The sequence below is a fragment of the Schistosoma haematobium genome, chromosome 4 (genome assembly GCF_000699445.3).
Source record: "Schistosoma haematobium chromosome 4, whole genome shotgun sequence".
NCBI lineage: Eukaryota > Metazoa > Platyhelminthes > Trematoda > Strigeidida > Schistosomatidae > Schistosoma > Schistosoma haematobium.
This window is the reverse complement of record NC_067199.1, coordinates 32,101,780-32,124,602: the sequence shown is the minus strand read 5'-3', so window position 1 is coordinate 32,124,602 and position 22,823 is coordinate 32,101,780. Positions and strand designations below refer to the sequence as shown.

General features: G+C 30.9%; 1 protein-coding gene across 1 annotated transcript in view; it reads right to left on the bottom strand.

Moving 5' to 3' along the window:
* RBMS3_1 (RNA binding motif, single stranded interacting protein 3) overlaps positions 1 to 22,823 on the bottom strand; it is a 59,718-nt gene that overhangs the window by 25,538 nt on the left and 11,357 nt on the right. The window contains exons 2-3 of the mRNA XM_051216212.1: positions 11,731 to 12,098; positions 8,440 to 9,401 (exon numbers count right to left, since the gene is read on the bottom strand). Coding sequence (XP_051066777.1) covers positions 8,440 to 9,401; positions 11,731 to 12,098 — 1,330 coding nt within the window. The remainder of the gene's footprint in view (positions 1 to 8,439; positions 9,402 to 11,730; positions 12,099 to 22,823) is intronic.

The window sequence follows — 22,823 nt, the reverse complement described above, 5'->3', positions numbered from 1 at the left end:
TCAGTTGAAAAGAATCCTATTTCAGTTCAACTACTTATCAATATGTTGAATATTTGAAGTAGAAGATTTAAGTGGCCAATTTTAAAATACTTAAGGAAAACAAATCACAGACCAGTTTACAGAAGTTGTATACACACATCGTTTGGTGATAAAATGTGTGTATACTTAGGACGATTGTTTACTACCAGAATATGTGCTTTAGAGATACAAAGTTGAAAGTTTTTTTAAAAAATTCATAGAACTATAGCAGTTGTTTTGTTCACTTATCAATTTCAGATATCTAGCAGTATATAAATAACATTCTGATTTTCTTCTACACTTAATTTCTGTAAATTCATTTATTTATACGTGGGATAATTTGATTAAATAACACTCTTTACCATGACTATTTTATTCATTTAGCACTGTGAGAAACCTTAAAGCATTCGTCTAATCAGTAGGCTGTATATCAGATATTAGTCAATAAAGTTAACAAGCATTAGGATGAAAAATGCAGAGACTAATTAATGGGGTTCATTCAAAACTGCAATAAGGAAGAAATATTGAGTTATTGATTTTTACTACGAGCCTTATGTCAATTGAAATATACGAGTTCTATTTTATTATTATTACTGTAGATCGCATGTAACTATATCTTAACAAATTGAACTCTTTCGTCAATAACAAATGGTTTGATCAGGTAGCACCTTTGTGTAATTGGAAGATATTATTCTTTTCCTTACAACTGTAAAAACAAACAATGTTTAGAGGATTTACCCTAGGTTACTTGTCTGCCTCAATGTAGTAGATTTGTCTTCCAGATTACTATGCAGAAACATATATATATGGTACATGCTGTAATTATATCTATCAGTTTAATCGTTAATTCATCTATTTTAGACCACTTAAGACAAATATTTTATCCCTAAATACATGCAATCTATTATATTCTTTGTAAGGCTGTCACTTCAGACATAAAATTTCAGAATTTCAAGTAGAATTAGCATATTTATTTAGGCAATGACAAAAACTAATCAATATGGTCGCTTTAAAAGCAAATTAAGAGACTAATGGAACACGAACACATAAACTTAAAACATGAATATACGATTAAATATCTATCTGTGTCTGGAATGTTCGTCTATTTTAAAATCTATTTAATATAAATATGAGGTAACTTGTTTCACTTTAGATTTGCCACTTATTTTGACTCTGACTGTTACAAAACGATAACGTTTTGGTAATCTCTTTAGGTAATATAATTATTCCGTTACTTGGCTTGTTTTTCTGACTGTAATTCTCTTCTTTTGTTAAAGATTTTAAAGCCACTCGAGAGTTTTCGGGTGTCCCTGATAATAAATGGAAGTAAATAAACAATCCAAATTACTTCCTTCCGAAACGTTTATTTAAAATATGAATATCGACAACAAATATCATTATTAGTAATGTATTGTACTTCTAAGAAAATTGTTAACATGTTTCAGTCTGTCAGTCGTCATCGATGGGCGACCTAGAACGAGTTCGGGTCGATCCTAGTTGCTACATCTCATATAGCAACTCAAAGAAAATAGACCGACAAGCTGAGAAAAAAATAAGGAAGTTAGCTTTGGCTTTTGAACAAATGTGAGTAAGAAATAAAAAAATCTACATAATTAGAGGTGAACGGTGGCTAGCAGTGGATTCTAGGACGGGCGTTTAATCATTTTTTGGGACTCATCAGCTGAATGTACCTACATCCCAGAGTTAATGATCATTCTGGGACTCTATATATAAGTATACAAACATAACTAAAATAAATTATCTCATAGTTTATAACTCTAACTATAGTTAATAAATGAGTCGAGAAGAAAAATTGATCGAACATTTTATTGAATTACTGCTTGAATGCATATATATTGTAGACAGACTAAAATTAAACTCATTCACCCATACACAAACAATTAATTTTACACATGATTTCAGTTAAGTTGTTTTACTCAAATGATATGTGTAAATGAATAATGGATATATGGTTTTATTTAAAGTGGTAGTTTTCAACTGCGAAAAGGGATATTTTAATCAAAAAGATTACCCACATAGGAAGAATCATCAAGTTGAAAAGTGCCACATAAGACGAAAAGCGCTTCTTGGATTCCATTTTCAGACTATTTTTTTCTAAATTACAGCAACACTACATTTTACTTCGTTTGTTTTCACTTAGAATAATATATTGTAATGAAAATAAAACTTAGGAAAGGGATAGAATAATAATATATTATATATGACTATTTATCTATAATTCAACCCAGCTGCCATGAATTTGTATACTTTTACTGTGAAGTGAAGTGCCTTGAATTTTATTCCAAATTCCTGACGATTCCAACTAGTTTCACCAAATATGTGATGAACTACAGTATCACAACACTATGTTTGAATGTTGGATTACTAGATTAGGCTAATTTACTACAAATCCATGTTGTAACTTAGTTTGGAAACGAAAATTGTCAGGTACACTCTAATGATCGATTAGATATTTAAACGAATTCCTTCGATATGCCATAGGTGACGTTCAAATAACTCGAGAAATACTGGTTTAGATTTCAATAATTAAATGAGACAGTGTTTGGGTAATTCCTTGATATGATGCTGGAAGCAGTTCTGGATGATAAAATCAAAGGCATATGAAGCATGAATTTAAAAAAGGGGTTTGTTTTGAACAATAAAATTATGTGAAATAATGATTGTCGTTATAATATTGTATAAAAAGTTCAGGCTTCATATACCGGATAGCAAAACATTGTGCTGTGTAGTTAGGAAATGAAGACAAAAATATCTTGGTATATATAAACATAATCTATAAACCATTTAAAACAAGCATATGACTTATATGAGTGAAAATAGCCACCTTAAGATTCAGGAATCATACCTCTGATAAATACATACTACCTGATATAAAATTCATTAATTATGAAGTTTCTTCACAGGATATTAGTTTTTGAAACTATTCATGTATTTCATTTTTGTATTGTTTCTTTGAATCTTCCCCCCTGATATTGAGAACTGCAATTGATCAGTCACTTATTGACATATATGCATCCTGTGAGAATTTTCTCAAGTCATATGCTTTATAAGCAGAGATGGATAGTGGCTTGCAGTGGAATCCAGAACGCGCGTTTCTTCCTATTTGGGACTCTTAAGCTGTATGTACCTGCAGCCCACAGTTGATGTTCATTCAGCGACTTGTGCACAGAATCGTTTGAAGCGAATCGTACTAGATTCAATTCCCTGGGTGAACACCAACTAATAGGTTGAGGTATATGCAGTTGACTAGTGTCAAATAAGACGAAACACGCATCCTGTATTCCACTGCTAGCCAACATCCACCTCCGTTTACGTACTTATTGCTGATTTAAAACGTGTGTTAATCGTTTATGTAAATACGTTAGTACTCTCATCAGTTCTCCTGTTAGAACATAATCCTACTTCAATCTGAACAACATGATGTATTTATATTTGCAAACTTTTCACAAATTTTTATTTATTTTTATATGATCACTTCAAATTTTAATACATAGAGGCTAATATTATTATTACTTAAATATTAATAAATGCCATTTCTTTTTCATTCTCTACCTTATGATGTTTTTTTTAAAAATTTTCACATCCATTCTTGAAATGTATTCAAAGAGGTCATTCATTCTATTGACGTTAAAAGTCGGAAACCCACAAAATATTCAATAGATTGGTGTTGACAGTGGATACTGCTACTACTAATAATAATAAGATTTCATATTAAAGAGGCTGGAACCAACTAACTACTTATATATAAATATATAAAAGAGTGAGTTAGATTAATCTTTGACAAAAAGAAAAAGCTATTTATTTTATCAGGTCAAATTTTTTCTGACCATTTTTATCACAAAAAAAACAACAAACAAACAAAAAAAACAAAAAAATAAAATAAAGCAAACAAACAAACGAGGTATGGTATAGAGTTTTTGTAATAAAATATACTTTTCTGAATATTACAGATTACTCTTTCTTTCTTTCCTTCTTTCTTTCTTTCTTTTCTCACCTACATTTGTAAATGATTTTATTTTTAGGCGATAAAAAGGAGAAAAAAACACAGCAACTTTGTATTGATTAGTTTTATTTGATTATTATTATCTTGTTTGTTAACTAAATGGAAATCGAACAGTGTAATATATAAATAAACAATGTTTATATATTGAAATATGAGAAGGTGAATTCATGATTGTCACCAATGAGTTTTCTATTTAATTTACATAATAATGTGTGTATGTTTGTTAATTTGTGATTTGAATACATTTTATTAGGTTATTATTGAATTGAAAATTGCCCAATGTTAAGTAGCCATAACACATTGGATAAGTAGTATGAAAATTAAGATAATCATAGAAAGGAGTATATGTTTTCTATGTAGTTGTGAAATATAATCTTATAGTGGTCTATAATAGACAAGAAATATATATTTACAAGTGCCTATCGACTATATTTATCTTTTCGGTTTATTAAACCATAACTATCATGACAAAATTCTACCAAGTTAGAGAGCTAATCTGATTTGGGTCTGTAACTACATGCTTATTTTGCGCTTCTGATGATAAATAAAAATAATAATCTTCATGCAAGAGACTTTTTTCTCGGGAAGCCGATCAGTGAGGGACCATTGATGTTTGATAAAGTGCTTCAAGATACTAGAGCACTGGTTGTCAAAAAAACATTGGAGCTCCTGTAGAAAGTAACAGCTTTTTTTGTTTGGATAGAATAAAACCCGATTGAAAATGTAAGAAACGGAGAACAGTTATATAATTTGTATTATGATACACTCAATTTTAATTTAATAATCTGAAATATTAATTAGTGATAAACACATAGTTCACTGAACAAGAAAAAAGCGAATTATAATTTGTAATTGCTACCATAAATCAAATTTATAATAAAACATCAAAAGCTTATTAGCCATCAATTCATCACTCGAACGATTTGACCTATTTTATCACCCTTTAATTTTGATATGAAATTATGTTCATATGAAATAGACAGAGAAAACTTTGAAAATATTGTGGTTTTTATTGGTTATAATGTAATACAACTGTAACATATATACTTTCCAATAATCTATTCACTTTTTATGAGCAAAAACGAATAGTTTCTAGCAGCGGAATTCACTGGTAGTATTTATAACCCTGAGACGCAGGTACATTCAGCTGATGAGACCCAAATAGGACGAAACGCGCGTCCTAGATTCCACTGCTAGCAACTATCCATCTTTGCTTACAAAACTTGTGACTTAAGGCAATACTGAAGCAGTCGACACAGGATGCATATATGCCAACAAGAAACTGATCACAACAATGGGAAGTTTCAAACAAACAATATCAAGTGCATTTATTGTACTTGTTTAACAAGTCAAATGCCAGAATACGTTGAATTTAATAGAAATCAAATGGTAAACATTTATTAAATGGATAAGTGATATTCTGAATATGAACAAAACGATGCTGAATTCAAGATAGATCATCAGGTCATACTCATTTCAACTAGGTGAATGATATTTAATAATTCATTTTCGCATTAGTGATCTAATGATAATTTAGTTTGAAAACATCACTTTCCCTGAAAATAAGTGATCATTGAAGGAGAATATTAATATATCTAACCTAATATTATTTTAGTACAATTGTCAGTTTTGCAATAATAGATGATAATTACTTTTGACTTATGTATAAATAGTTATATACTGTGTATAACAGTCGGAAATTTTTACATTTTTTCTGCATGTTTTGTAGTTATATGCTGCTATTCTAGTAAGCCTAATACTTATTTAAATAATTAGAATGGAGTTCGTAGTGCTATGCTAGCCTACACAGCATATTCTAGCTTCCGGACAAGTCCATTCATTCTTCTAAAATCATATTTTGACTTTGTTAATTATTCGCTTATCAACCTAGACTGTTTTAGGTAAGCAAATGTATGCGCATTACCTTTCTTACTCATCACATGTCTGTAATTTATTTTTGTTTGACTATAAATATCGATTAACGCTTGATTAAATCAAGTTGACTTACACACCTTCTCCAATGCATGCCCTCTGGCTTTGCTCTCTTCTGTTTGCTTTATTCCTCTGATTGTCTGTTCAAATCAATCAGTGCACAAAATATACGTATTCAAAACTTCATTCTCGTATTTGACTTATTAAATACCGTCATTCGTTAACGTGATTTAAGTCGACAATTACATACGAGGGTTAGAGACATGTATATTTCAATAACTCTATAACGATAATTACACGATCAAATCAAGAGTCAGATGTAGGGCCACAAATATTACTTGTATTTGAATTATGCTTGATAAATATATGTGAAGTCAGTAATTATGGTATCGGGGTTACAAGTAAGTTATCTTTCCTTATGTTGAACGACTGAACTACAAAAGATGAATACTGAATGGATTTCTTTGTCAAATATTTCATTATGTATTGTCCTCAGTTCAGTAATATTAATATCTCTGACTTGAAATTCAACATTTTGGTCCATAAAACCTTATGCATCTAGTTACTCAGTTGTATTTGTAGTCAGATTGAATTGAACAACTGGTTCTGTTAAGAAAACAGGTATTTAAATATCTTTTGTACACACCACAGCTACCTACATTATATAATGATTACAGAATCGTTAGAAAAAAATTAAAATCAAGCTAATTCAAGTAAGTTAATAGAATTTTGAAAAGATTGATACACTGTTTTCCACACTTTTACCAATAACTTAGATCTTATAAATATTAAGCTATTTTACACTAATACCATGTTCACAATACTACAATTCCATTTCATTTTGTGTTGTTGTCATTACTGATTATTTCTGATCGACTATTTATTCACATTACGTATTGTGAAATAGATTAAAAGCAAATGATTCTCATGTACTGTTTTTAATAATATTACTAAGAAATAAAGATGAACGGGAGATTAGCTGCAAGAATCATAAGTACAAAATGAAAAAGAAATATCATATGGAAGAAATCTTCAAATAGAATTTCCCATATTTTTGTATAGAAATAAGAAGAAGGGTTGCAGAAGATCACTAATCGACTGAAGTTAGGCATTAACATCTTTAGATGCCGGTTCAGTCGTTTAGAGGTTAAGCGTTAACGTGTCAGACAGAAAGGCCTGAGTTCGAGTCCTACGTGCGGTATCGTGAATGCGCGCTGTTGAGGAGTCTTATACTAGGAAGAAGTAGCCGTTCAATATCTCAAGGTTTTCAGTGGAGGTTTAGCTTAGATCGGATCGTGAATTCATTTATTAAAGTACTACAATATCCGAAACTTCCCATGCTGATATAAAAGAAGCATACGTAAAGAGTAAACATTTATAATGAGTAATCCTTTAAACCGTCTCACCTTTTTATTGATTTTCTTGAGTTGAGAAAAATCATTTTATTCATCTCAATCTGTATGCTTTGTTCTGTTATTATTACTGTCATTGTTATGTTTGGAACTTTTATTTTTCTATTTAGTCTGTTCCCAATTCGTATTAGGATATCAACTATCCAGTTAATATAGATAGTAAACTGTTTGAATAATGCAAGAAATGTTACGGAAGATAGTTATATTTGTTAGCTTGGATTTAGTGTTTTCGGCTTTAAGAATGTCTTATTCATGTCTTATTAGTGATTGTGGCTGTTTGGAGAAATATTAGATTGTTTAGTATCTGATTGATCGAAAATTATTTCACAAATTTTGACGAGAAATCACAAGTATTGAAGCTCAACCATGTTGGCAATTTGGAAATGTATCACAGATGACACTTGCCAATTGTGCTATATCATGATCCGACATAAATGTAGATTATGAGCTTACGAAACGGTGGTTTGAAGACTAAATCCTTCAAGCGGAATCTGAAGGTCTAGACCTTAATGCCAGTTAAGTGAGTGCGTCTTTGAGTAATTTGAAATTACTATGGAATGGTTCTTCGATTCCCGTTGTTTTTCAACGTGCCCAGAAACGGTAGCGATAAACAATTGTTAGGATACGGTAAAATTTGGGGATAGAATTTCAGCCAAATGGTTTCACTTTCTTGTGACTTAGATCCAGTGGGCAAACGATGGCCTGACAAGCTAAAGTGTGGTGAATTCATGAATCGCAAAATTCTGCTTAATGTTGTCAAGAAATCAGAATGGTTGCTTTCAAAACCATGGCTTGTTTAAATGCAGTGAATAAATAACATGGCTCAAGAAACTTTATTTTGAATTTTGAACCTTTACATTGAATGATCGATGAATCTCTTGAATGTTCATAGATTATACGTGAACGTTGCATCAACTTTCGATACATAAACATTTTAAATTTAAAATAATTTTTCAGGTAGGTAACTTGAAATTCACACAAGTTTATTTAACTCGTTGAGTTAATAATCCCATAAAGAATACAATACGTTTTAAAAAAAGTTAAATAACTTACTTGAAACCGATACTTTGGGTGTTTCATAAGACTTTGGTTCATCCGTTCCATGATTCGCTTGATTAGCAAATTGCTGTAGCATATATCGATTACCTCCATTTACATAATTCATACTATTATTTCCATTACTGTTAGTAATTTTATCGTTATACAGCTTTATACAATCTGTAGTATATGTTGTAGTAGTATTTTTAGTATAGTTATTAAATCCTAATGATGGTAACCAATAATAACATGGTGAATTAATGAATAAACCTGGTTCTGGTAGAAGAGCTGCAGCAGCGGCCGCTGCAGCTGTTTGAAAATTTTGTTTACTTCCTTCATTGTTGAAAAATGATTTTCTCAGATTAGCCAGGTCATAACCGTTGACTGTTGTATATGCAGAAGTATTCATGTAATCCGGAATTAGAAAAGGTTGCATTAGAAAACTTTTCATGTATTTATTACTTAAAAGCGATTTTAAATTAAGGTTAGAATAGTCTATGTTATTATTGTTGTTTGAGTTGTAACGAGATTTTCGTCTATTCGTAGCGAAGCTATGATTAATAAAATGATCTGTATCCTTTGATGCATAATTAGATTTTGATCTAGTATAGAAGTTAGTTGTATTTGATGCACCAGCTCTTAATGATGAATTCGTACTAACTAATACACTTGAGGTCGTGATAGATTTTGATATGGTTGGTGTGGAACTATCAAAAATATCTGGAATCGAATTAGATCTTGTTATTTCTGTTGTTTTAACAAAGCCAAGTGGTGAAGAAATTTCACTTTTCGTTTCTCGATTCAATTCATTCATGTCATTTGATGTGCTGATACTGATCGAAAGGTTATTGAAAGTGGTAGTTTCTATATCTGAAGTATTACTACGTAATTCACAACAATCTCCTTCATGATCAGAAATATTATTGGATATTTGAGTGAAGAGTTCTTTTCTTCTTTGGGTAACATTATATGGAGTTCTATAAAATAAAATTATATAAATGAATCTATGAAACTGATTAATAGACAAACGTTCGTTAAAATAAACAATTACTTATTAACAACAACGATTTGATAGAATCGACTGGTGAGAAAGATATCCTTATTTATATAACTAATGAGTGGTGTTCATGGATTTTCGAATATTTGCCGACTTTCGAGGTCAAATATTCTGGTTTTTAGAATTTTGGTTCAGCAAATTTTTCGACTATAGAGTAAATAACTTTAGCTGGTAAACATTAGACCTTCAGTGAATTGTTGATCTAAACTAATTGTTTATAGGTAAAGAAAAGTCCGCCATTTTAAATCATTTTCAACAATTTGAGCTGAAATAATCTCTTTGAATCGATTTCTTATATCGGAAGAATTTAGTGAATTAACTTTACCATTACTTTCAATCTGTTAAAGTCATACAAGAATGAAAACAACTATCGCTCATAAATCCATTTAAATTGTAACTACAATTAAATTTGAAGTTTTATTCTAAATTTTATTCTAACAAATAGTTCTCCTGAACATTGTATATAAATTCGTTTTGTATTGTTTGTTTGAATCTTCTCATTGATGTTATGAACTGTAATCGATCACTCTCTCATTGATATGTGTGCACTCTGTGAACATCAACTCAGGGATACAAGTACATCCAGCTGACAAGTTTCAAATAGAACAAAACATGAGTCCTAGATTCCACTGCTAGTTACCATCCATCTTTGCTTATTGTATATAAATGTTCACATTTACTTCTTTCATATCTTCAAGTAGTAGAATGATTCACATGACATGTTCGATAAAATTTTACCAATATCTTTTCAAACCAACTCTTATTTCTACACACAATATCACATATTGACAAATATAATTGTTTTTACAAAGTGATCAATGTTATGACCTATTTGTTTATTGTTAAATTAATCTGATCAATATATTTCAAGAAGACTGGATATCTTCTAATTAATTTTAACAATATATATATATATATATATATATATATATATTTCTATATATTCATTAAATGCCATATCAATATTTTAATGATTACTGACCAGTGCTCCAGACAAAAGGGAAATAAATGTACAAATGAATTTCTCGGATGGACTAATTTCCATTAAGAACTTAATCACAATATTTATATAACCACACCTTGTTTTAAGTAAAATTTTATTATATTCTTATTAAAATAAACAAAGTTTCTTAATTAAAAACAATTGAATATACATATAACTCTATATGTGTATGTGGGTGAGTTGGAGGCGGGAGGGGGTAGATAAATGAACAGTTGCATTGAGTTACCTTGGTAAATTTCTATTGTTTTTTTCTTCAAACATATTCAATCTAAAAATATTTCTCATTTTATTTTGTCCTGTTCTTGAGAGATTGTGACAGAAATAGAGAATTATTGACGAATTCATTTTCAGTGTTAGTTACGAAGTAAACAGTGAAGCAAAGTGTTAAATTTGTTGATATCTAATTTCGTCAATAACAAGATATAAATAGACAGTTTCATAATATGAGATTTATTCTCCTTTTAGTTTCATCCATAGATTAAATTTATCATTAACTATAATGTAGACAAGCGCTTTCATATCATTGAAGACGAGAAATCTTGTGATTAATTTGTTTAAACAGATTTATTCATTTTAAATATTAACAGAGAGATGCACAAGATTTAAGTTCCTGCTGGTTGGAGCTACGTCTTTTTGACACAGACTATCTTATATTAAAGCACAGTTTACACGATTTCATGACCGTTAAATCAGTGGGCACATTTCTATACGACCAGGACTCCAGAACTAAACAAGGATAACATTGACTACTAATTGATTGGTTGGTATGAATAGGATTTGTCTGAGCTACAATGAAATATTATTGTTGTACATATTACTAAAATAATTCCAATTAGACCCTCAACCACATTTTCTTAAATTTCTATTTCTACTACGTTACTATTTGTGTTTATAAGCTCCTCAGTGAACTACTAGGGCACTTCATATACTTAGAAATGTTGTAATAAATAATATGACGACAATTGAAAATACTACTGTTATTAACTAATAATTGCATATTATCAGATACTTGTGCAATTAAATGCTGTGTAAGGGGTTGTGAAAGTAGCTTCTACCTAGATCTACGAAGTTATCTGTAAATCCATGTTGTAAGATATAGATATCTTTGAAAAGCTATGACCTAATTATTTGTCGTACTCTTTAAACTATCAATAATGGTGTTGGTACGTTCGACCCACAGCGATATTACGATTTCAGTGGAAATTGAAACATCAGTTTACAAATGCATGTAACTAAAAATTCAAACCTTATTTGAATTTCAGCTGGTAGACTGGAGTTTTCTTTAGCTGTTTTGTCTGTGGTGTGATTAGTTCGGCTCATTGAACACGGTGATGTTGATGATGGTGAAGGTGAACTAAGGGATGGAATAGATGATAAGTCTGGAGTAGTGGATTGTTGACTTTCTTGGCCAGACTCAATATTATTTTTAATATTATCGGCATTAATTGAACAGTCTTGAAATGATAACTGATTATTTACGGATTTTGATTTAAAAGTTTGTGGATATATTTTCTCGAGTTTGTGTTGACGGTTGACCTTGGATGCTGATATTGTATATGAACTTGACGATGAAGTTCCTAACTCACATTCAGAAAGTAATTCATCATGTAGCTTCTAAAATTTAAAAAAACGCTGAATATGAATAAAAGAGATAATCTTATTTTTCAACTCTGATAAGGATGAACAAACTAACAAATTAATTTTTAAAAGCAAATTTCCTACTTGGAATTTGAACTCGTACACAGCACAAAATGTTATTCAAGTCGTACTTGTTTACTTCACATTTTAACTAAATTACAGAAATCTTCGTGACTGTATGCATAAATGATTACGAAAGAGAAGCAATAGTACTTGATTTGATGAAACTGTTAAAGATATCGTCAAATGATAAGACATGCAAATCTGCTTATATATGCTGAAATGAATATGTGGAACCAGTGACTGTAAATTTATTGCACTTCATTGAATCCCTTATTTAATTATGTAAACGCATCTAAAGTGGTGATAAGATTTGTGTTATTATAATCTCTCTGTTGTCCAAATATATCATATCCTAGAAAAATACAAATTTATTCATTGATTCACTTGTTTGTATGTACATGTCTAGTTGAAATATCGTACGGATTCTAAAGTTTGACTCATAGTGGAACCACTTAGCCGTTCCAGTATGCCGTTTAAAAAAGAGGGTATGATATGTTTTTATTATGAACTGATCAAAGTTGTTGAAGAGAGGAGCTACTGACTACCATTTGCAAATATATGCATAACAGTAGACTTTTTTAGTAAACCAAGTCAACAGCTGCTCAGTAATATAGGTTCGGATTTTTGAATGTGGATAAGTTAGTATAACAATTGTTAATACGTTATATTAACTGTTCATACAAAACATATCACCTAGATTTTAAATCTAACGCCGATAATCAACAACCAAGCAACATCAAATACATGAAACGTGTAAATAATGGCAAATTATTTGATCCCATTAATGTATTCGTTGCTCAGTCAATAGCCTGGAATATTGATTTTCGGATTCTTTATACAACTGGGAAAAAAGAGAATAATAGTTGACATTTTTACTTATACAGGATACAGACAACTATATTTTATGATAATACTTAAAATATCTGATGATTCATTTCAAGCGGTTCTACCATGAGTAGTGAAGCTCTAGTGTAATGAAAAATATGATCAAATCCAAATTTCTAATTTGTGAGATATGAGAGCTATACTGTTAAGCATTTCTTTTACCTCAAATCTCATTTTTCTTCTAGAGTAAATGAGCGAACAACTTCCTACTTATTTACTTTATAAACAAAAATATTAGGTTTTTTTATTCTGAAAACTGCTTACTCCACTTTCGAGAAATTCATCAGTTGTTCATATGAATTTTCATTTTACATTTATAAAATGTAAACAAAAGCTCGAAGGTCAGTTGTCATCTTCTAAGTACCGCTCATAAATATTAAAAACTTACTGGAATGAGCCGAGGTGATTGTGCAAAATATAAATTCCCTTGGTAAAGAAATATTGTCTAATGGAAGTAGGTGGCCGATATTATCAGAATAGGGTTTGCGGAGATTGGAGTAATTTAGTAGTTGAATTCATGAGTCGATTTAAGCTAGACCACGTGAGGGAACGTGGATGCGTACTGTTGATGAGTCCCATACTAGGACGAAACGGCCATCCAGTGCTTCCAGATTTTAACTGGTGGTCTAGCATAAATTGATATTTACAAATCAATCCAGATAGTTAACGTATCATGCATGATTTTCCGAGATTTTATTTTATAAGTTGACTAATATAATTAGTCATGTTGAATGCTAGTAATGTTGTTCAGTGCCCATGTAGTTGAAATATTCGATTGTAAATAGAAGTATATAACTGATTATCAAAATAAACAAAGTATAGGCCTGTGATTGCTGTTCCTACATAACATGACCTATTCACAAAGGAAAATCGTGAAAACTTCTTTATTACCATATCTTTAACTGAATCTTGGAGAATTTACTTTCTCGAACATAAGTATTTAACCATTACCTATCCACATTTTATTCAGTTGTACTACGTGGTATAACTGAGAGAATATATCGATTTGAAAAGAACGTAGTATTATCACTATACACATGTCATTCCATGTAAATCGTTAGTGTTATGTTATGAACACATTATCAAAGTTACTACTGAGAAAATTAGAAAAATGATCAAAAAGATCTATTAAAATCATGCAATAAAATGTATATGAATAATCTAATAGTAAAGAATATATCAGTAGGGTGTTGTGGAGATTATTAAGTTTTTAATTAAAATAATGAACCGATTGATGTTAGACAACCATTTAAAACCCGGAAGCAATAGACGGTCGTTTCGTCCAATTGTGACACCGACTACTGATAATTACAATGTGCTCACTAGTGACTAGCTTCGTGAGGGAATTCTCGGAGTTCTAGTTAGAAGCCGTGACCAGTTAAGCTAATCGGTGTCGGGTAGAGACAGGTATCTACTTCAGTACAATGGAAGATGGTCGCGCAATTTGGTGGATTGGTTGAACTTAGACCTCAACACCGTTGGATGCCGGTTCAGTGGCCTAGAGGTTAAGCGTCGCGCGCGAAACTGAAAGCCCTGGGTTCAAATCCTGCGAGCGGGATCGTCGATGCGCATTATTGAAGAGTACCACAATCGGAAGAAACGGCCAACCAGTGCTTCCAGGTTTTTGATGGTGGTCTAACATCAATCGGTTCATGATCTCAATCAAATAGTAAAGAATATAAACGGAAAGAGATGGAAAGTGAAAAACAAATACGGTATTCAAGAGAAATTAAGAAAATCCTTTAACAAGTCATATCAAGTCAAGAGGACAGAAGTGTCGCGAATGTCTTCAGAACATATGAATTACGGTTCAAGATTCGGATCCCTATAGCTTCTGATATGTGTAGAAGATGAGATGAAACCCGAATTGGAAACGATGAAGGTATGCGATTAATGGTCTAATTCTATCTACCATATGGCCAGTGTCAACAAGTTGTGCCAAGAAAAAACGGCGAATCATCTTGATTGGTTTAATATTTTCATATAAATATTCATGTATATTGACGTATGATGGCGAACTAATGGAAAACAATATTGTTCGCTTACATGGATTGTTCTAACGACATTGTTTCCGTATTTTTGTAACCGCAAACGTTCACATTAGTTCCCTCATATATATGTATAAAGAAAATTGTTGTTTCACTTTTTATTTTTCAAGCAAAGTCTGCATCTTAAACAACTCGCCTTTTCATTATCAGCTTGATATATGCGATCTGTAGTCATCGAATATGGGAAATTCAACCTAAAATATAGAAACTTACTTATAGTGAGTACTTATTTACATAAACACGTGATTACTTTGTCTCGTAAATGGCATTTTATTTAGTTTTATTAACAATAGTAAATCAGGAATTTCTAAATTGTCCTTGGTTGTCCTGTAGTTACATTATTCCAGTATAATTTATTCAATTTTGATTGTTTATATTACTTTACAATGGCATGTAATAAATAATGTTGCATGAGTTAGTTCCATTGACATATTTTTCGTTCATCATTACATTAGATATCCCTTTATGAATATTCAATATGCTTCCTGAACAGATACATAAGATTATATGTCCTTCAAAAATATCCGCTGACTGCTTTTTAGTGCAGAAGGTATAAATTAATTTTTCTTATATCTGATGTTCCCATTCACTTTAGTTTATTTTTGATAAACTAATCAAATGTAAATAGCATTTTCATTATCAACAAAGGTTTAGACAAATATGCCATTGATCATTACTCAGTGACTGATCAATTTCAAATATCACCGTCATATAGGAGATCAGCCATCCACTTTCTAGGATAATGGTGACAGTCCATACTATGAGACTGAGAGACATGGGTACCTATCACACGCGGATCATCGGTTGTTACAAGCTTACAGGTACTCTTAACTAACGAGTGCTAACCGTCACGAAACCTAGATATAGGGTTTCCTATGGACTACCTCTGGCCATCTAACTATCATGTGTAAGAATTAGAAGAACACTATGACAAACATATTCAGTTAAGTATTTTAAAAAATCATATCTTTGATGTATGGGAATTTCGCGTTTAGTTATTCGATCTGACATTTAACCCATAAAAGAATATACTCCATTTTTTGTTTTATAAAACGACAACAAATAAAAGTTGTGACAACTTTATATGTGTCTAGTTTTGTAACGAATGAATACTATGAATAGAAAGTATTTTCTTCCCATGGATTATTTTAAAGATTTAATGTTGTGTGTTGATGACGTTTTTTAGATGTATACTAATCATCATAAAAATTTTTTCTTACAGTTTTACTTACTAAAAGTTTTACAGTTTACAGTTTCCAGAATGCAGAACTAAAATTGCCAAAAAATGCAAAAACGGTTTTCGAATATGGAACGATAGAAGCTTATGGCCTAATGATTAAAGAACTCAGCTTTCAAGTACTTTTTTGAAGGATTGGACATTACTTCAATTTATTGTTAACAGGCACATAATATCATCTGTTCCGGGAAAATTTCTGGCTTACAGGCTTATTGCATAAAATGGTAATCGGTATAGAAGTTACATATGAATGTAGTATCATCAGATATATAATGGCTAGCGATGATAATGTCTTAACAAATTGACAGATATACACATCAGTAACATTGAGATGTGATTATGTGTCAAAAACAAATTAAATCTGAGTTTCTTTGCATTATATGAACAAGTTCCAGTTTGTAATACTGATTTCTAAACAGTAGAATGGGTTACCAAAATAAAAAATTCATTAACCATTTGGAGAATACATACATAGTTTTATCACTTCAGAACAGAAAAAAATCAATAACTGAATCGTACATTCTCGATGTCTGTAAACACGCATTGGCATCTCTAAGTCATTTAGTGGTCACTTAACGCACGTATACTTTTGAATTGGCATTTGTTTACCCATAGACTATACAAGATTGTGTGATGTATAATGTAGTGGGAACGTATATTTTGCACATAAGTTGTGGCGTAACAAGTTAAAATGAGCAATCTAGTCATTAAATGACTCAAACGATGATAATCGGAATTAGTAGGGAGTACTAGTGTCAACATCTCGCAGTCAGTAAATGGAATTTGTTAATATTATGTTTACAGTGAATAAGTAATTATTTAAACGACCTTTCAAATTAAACAAATTCCTTTTCCCAATAGCATACTAATAACAAAATTGCAAAGTAACATTATTTTTATCATGAGATTAATAAAAATACAAGGATAACTGCATCTGACATCGTGACTGCTGCAGGAACTGATTGTCTTTTGTTTACGGCAGAAGGAATTTGTAAATATACAATGCTGACGAGTTTCAAACGAAAGCCATACTGTTATCGTGTACTCCTGTTCTGATAGTTTTTTCTTCGATTGGTATCTTTTCATAATAAAATCTCAAATTTTTTACAGATAATAGTTTAAAACTTTGCAAGTTCTATTCTTTGAACATGAGTAATCAAATCCGGCATGATTGGTTAACTTTGTGACACTTTCTATAATTTTGTTATTCTTCCAACTAACTTGTTCATATTACCCTAAAATTCAACTAATATATTTATCAGAAGGGGTTTTGTGGATATTACAATAATTTCAATAGTTGAGATCATGAGTCATTTGAAGCTAGACCACCATGGAAAACCTTAATGCACTGGACGGTCATTTCGTTCCAGTAAGTGACTCCTCAGCAGTACGCATCCACGATCCCACCTCACAAGATTTAAGACTGATCGTGGACGCGCACTGCTGAAGAGTCCCACATAAGACAAAACGGCGTCTGGTGCTTCCAACTTTTCCATTATGGTATAGCTCCAATTGACTCATGATCTCAACTATTGAAATTAATATATTTATGTAAACAATTCATTAATTATTATATCAATTAGATATAAATGAATCAGGTATTGCAATAAAATGTCCTGAGTAATTCTAATATACTTGGTTTTAATCTGATAGTTCATTGTTCACGTTTCCCGGAGTATATATTGTTTCATTAAAACTTTTTTTCAGTTATAACTGAACACGAAATCATTCAAAAGAAAATTCATTGAGAAACTCACTGAAAACTTACAGAAATATGAAAATGTTTGTTGAGTTCATTAAATAACAACATCACTAAATCAAACATTTATAAATTAGATGATAATGATGATTAAAAGGGTCAACTATGAACTTATTCAATTCTGTAATTCTTATATATATATATATATTCTACAAATACATAAAAAGGGAATAATTATTATTCTTTCATGAAATGTATCGTTTAATTATAGGTCGATCATCAGATAGGTAACTAAGTATGTTTAGGGACATGAGGTTATAGTTAAGAATACTTTACTTTGATATATTCATGGCTTATTTCTTTCATTCTCCCTACCCCTCTTTAGTTTATTATCATTTGTCATGATAAAAAATAACAGTAATAAACGATAATAATCAGTTGAAAGAAAGTGAATGAGAGAAAATAGAAACAAAGTCGGAAAGTGAAGTAAGATAAAATAAAGAAAATAAGTAGTATATCATAGATGATGAATAATCTCGAATAATATTTGACGTTAACAAAGAAAGAGAATGAAACAAAACAAAACAAAAAAAATTTTCTTTTTAAAACAAAAATAGGTCAGAATCTTTTTATTATTTTTATTTATTTATGCGTCCATGTAAGTATTTTATATTATAATGCTACCTAATGATTCACCCTTATGTTTTAGTTCATTATGAATTGTTCCACTTTCTTGGGATTTTCTTCATCATATTTAAGTAGTTTCAAGCATGTAAACTTATTTATTTTGATTAAAAAGATCTAAGTATATTCTATAAATCTATTCTAATATACAATACAACTAATATAATACATACATATATACAATAGATGAAATGTCAAAAAGAAAAATAATAAAGATAAACTAAAATGATAATAAATAAAAATTGATTTTCTTTAAATCTTTATTTTTTTAGTTTCTATAATTGTCTCACGAATAAACAATAAACAAATATAGATTACTTATCAGAAATCTAGTTGTCAACTGATAATTTATTCGTAATAAGAATAGAATGGAATAATTGCGATGTTGAAAATAGTTAAGGATACATAAATCACTATAAGTAACAAAGGAAGGGATAGATAGCTAAATAATATACTATGAATTTCTTAAAAATTGTGCAGTTATAGTCTACAGTAACTACTGGTGACATGGTCATGTTTTTTGCCAGATCCATAGAGTTCAAGTGTTTTTTTTTACAGCTTAGGATAAATGATGAGACTTTTTTTATAGTGGGCGGAATTTGACTACGGTCGCGCAATATCATGTATTGGTTGAAGTTAGACATTGACATTGTTGGATGTGGGCTTAGTGTTCTAAAGACTAAGTATTAACGTGTTAGATTGAAGTTCTTAGGTTGGAATCCCATGTGCATGATCGTGGATGCGCATTGCTGAGCAGTTCAATACTTGAATGAGACGGCCGTCCAGTGAATCCGAATTTTCAATAGTGGTCCAACACTAATCTATTCATAATCTCAATCAAGACTAAACAATCTATATAAATGTGTTGTTGAGTGATTCAAAGTGATTCTAAGTAATAAGCAGAACTAATTTGAATATATTGCAGTATATAACCAGTGTGGTTAAAAGCCCTCATAAGGAACAACTATTAACCTATATCAAGTATTATTTCGGATATTCGGCTTTGACAAGATAATATAAACGTCTCTTCGATTATTTAGTGCTAAAAACCTTCGAGAAGTGATGTCATTGAATGGGATTGTCAGTTTTAAACAGATGAAATTCTAAAGCATTAATTCACTTCAACAATTTCTATTTGTTCAGTTATCACTTTTTATTAGCTTAGTACTTTATTTAATTAATCTTCGTTAGATTTGGTGCTTTATTCTTTATTCGTATTTCTATTGACGTTTGTATTATGTTGAACATTTGACTGGTTATAAATTTAGAACAAACGTTAATGGAATGAATGTAATACCAAAAAAATTAACTGATTACAAATGGACTAGGAGGCCAGACTAGTAACGTTTTTCAAAGTCTCCACTATCTAAAATTTTCGCATTTTCCCAGTCTAGTATTTTTTACGTGGCTATTTTTATGGAATTTAATTAAAATGTTTTCCAGATTTTTTCCGTAGTATTAGTGGGTTATAATGTATTTAACCTCTACTGAATCATATTTGTACAGAAAACGTTTAGTGTTCCAGAAATATGATTATTGTTCCAGGTCTCTGTAGCTTTCGATATATTTGAATATCCTAGTTTCCTGGATTTGATTTGTTTACCAGGGTGTTCAGAAATGAAATTCTGTTTTCTGATCCACTACAATACTAAGGAGATTTATTCTACTGATTTCACTAATGACATTGTAAGCAAACAGAACTCATAATTATAATTTAATTTCTGAACTAATATTAAAATATCTTCTGACTTCTAGATGACTATTAATGGGAACTTTTACTTAGTGATAAACTAATGAATTTGACCTTTTTTATTTATGGTTTAACCTTGTTCTATCCTCTTACTTACTTACGCTTGTTATCACTCGTGGAGGAGCATAGACCACCCACCAAAATTCTTCATCCAATTCTGTCCTGGTCAAACATTTTTAGTTCTTTCCAGTCGCTATTCATTATTGTCATGTCTGCTTCCAATTCACGACGTAGTGTGTTCTTCGACCTTCCTCTTTTTCGTTTTCCTCAAAGATTGCAAGTTATCGTTTGCTTCGTGATGCACTCTGATGATTTGCGCCGTGTATGTCCTATCCACCTTCAACGTCTTTTCCCAACTTCCTGTTCATTTGGAAGCTGGTTTGTTCTCTCCCACAGTAGGCTGTTGCTGATGGTATCTGAACAACGGACATTGAGTTTCTTGCGTAGACAACTGTTTTTAAATAATTGTATTATTTCGGTGATGGTTGTGGTAGTTCTTGAAGTTTCAGCTCCGTACAGAAGAACTGTCTTGACGTTCGTCTTGAAGATTGTGACTTTGACATTGATTGACACTTGTTTTGAGTTCCGTTTGTTCTATGCTCAATCTATATGAATAACATTTATTTACATTTGTGATGAATGTTCAATTTGATACCTATAAGTTGTGGTGATTACATTTCTTGAAAAACATACTAATAAAAAATCATTGAATCTTGGCCCAGGGATTCTAATGGTAAGAGCTCTTCATGAGAAGTGAAAGTTCTGGGTTCGATCCTCTGTGATTTTGTGGACAAGAACTACTGAGGAGTCCCAAATTAGAATCAAACTGTTATCCAGTGCTTCGTGGCTTTTGATGATTATCTAACTTGGGTTGTTTTGTGATCTCAATATTAGGGAGAAATTGTTGGAATTTAAAAGGTACGAAAATATTGGGTAGGACAATTACGTTAAATACGTTGTTTGATAACTTAAAAACATGATTTGAGGTAGTAAATAAATTCAGTGTTGTTCAAGTAACCATACATATTAATTGTAAGCTGGCGTTTTGAAGGGAAAAGCTTTTAACAAGTTCATATTTGTTAATCATGAATATGTCAATTTTGTTTCATGTCTAAGATTTGTCAACTGTCTAAATTTTGATACTACCTTGATAATCAATGGGACGATTCTTAAAGATATCAACTAACCAGAATGTATATCAGTCACATTTCTGATTGCTTAAGTGCGAAATGTACGATATGTAGTTTCATCCTATTAAGCTGATAAATATTTGAACTATAAGAAAATTATGGCTCCATATGTTTTCTTTTGGAAGTATCAAAACTCTATAAAATAGCAAATATCTCAATGTATTGTCTAAACAGTATATTATTCAGAAAACCAGTTCTTCAAAACTCTCAATGTGTCTTAGTTCTACAGCATTTATATTCACATTCTTTTGGACAGGTAAACTTATCTGAAAGTTTATTAGGGGAGAATGCACTGCATAAGCCAGTTGTTATCTGAACTCGGAAATCAAGTGAATAACGCGGTGGCATTTAATTCGAAAGGTAGTGGGCTCGATTCACTCAATGAACACTAACAGTGAGGTGTAGCTACGCCCACATTATCAGTCCCAAGCTGAACGAAACGCGTGTTCTGGATTTAACTGCTGACCAACATCTAATTCTGATTCTAATGATTGTGGCATAATAGCATTATTGAAGCAATCCTTAAACAATACACATATGCCATTAAGAAACTGATTAATTGTAGTCCTAAGCAATAATAGAAAAATTCAAACAATCAATACAGGTGGATTCATAGAGAGACAATTTGAAAGTTATTACCATAAACCTATAACTCAGAGATGTTCACTTTTTAAATTGCTATAAGAATATAAGTACTAAAAACCTGAACAATGAAAATCGTTTATTCTTTAATCAAAAAATAACCTGAATAGTTTATAACCCATTATCATATATGTGTACAACTCTAGAATTTGAAGGTGAACAAATGTTTAATATAACGGTATTATTTTAACAATAACATATTCAGCTAACATGGAGAAAACCTTTGAATTTAAACTTTTCTGCTATGAATCATATCTAACTGTATTTACTTTAGAATAACTAGCGTAACCAAATCTTTCCGAATCAAATAGTATCAGGCGGCCAGCTTGAATATCGGGGGCTACTTGTTCCTGCTATCTAGATATTTCAACAAGTTATCTGTTTTTCGTTTGTTTTAACAAATCATTATGTCATTGCATAACCTATTCAGGTGTGTTTGTGAAATGTTTACAACCTTTCACTGTGCAAGTTACAAAAATGTACAACCGGAGACATTGTGATTG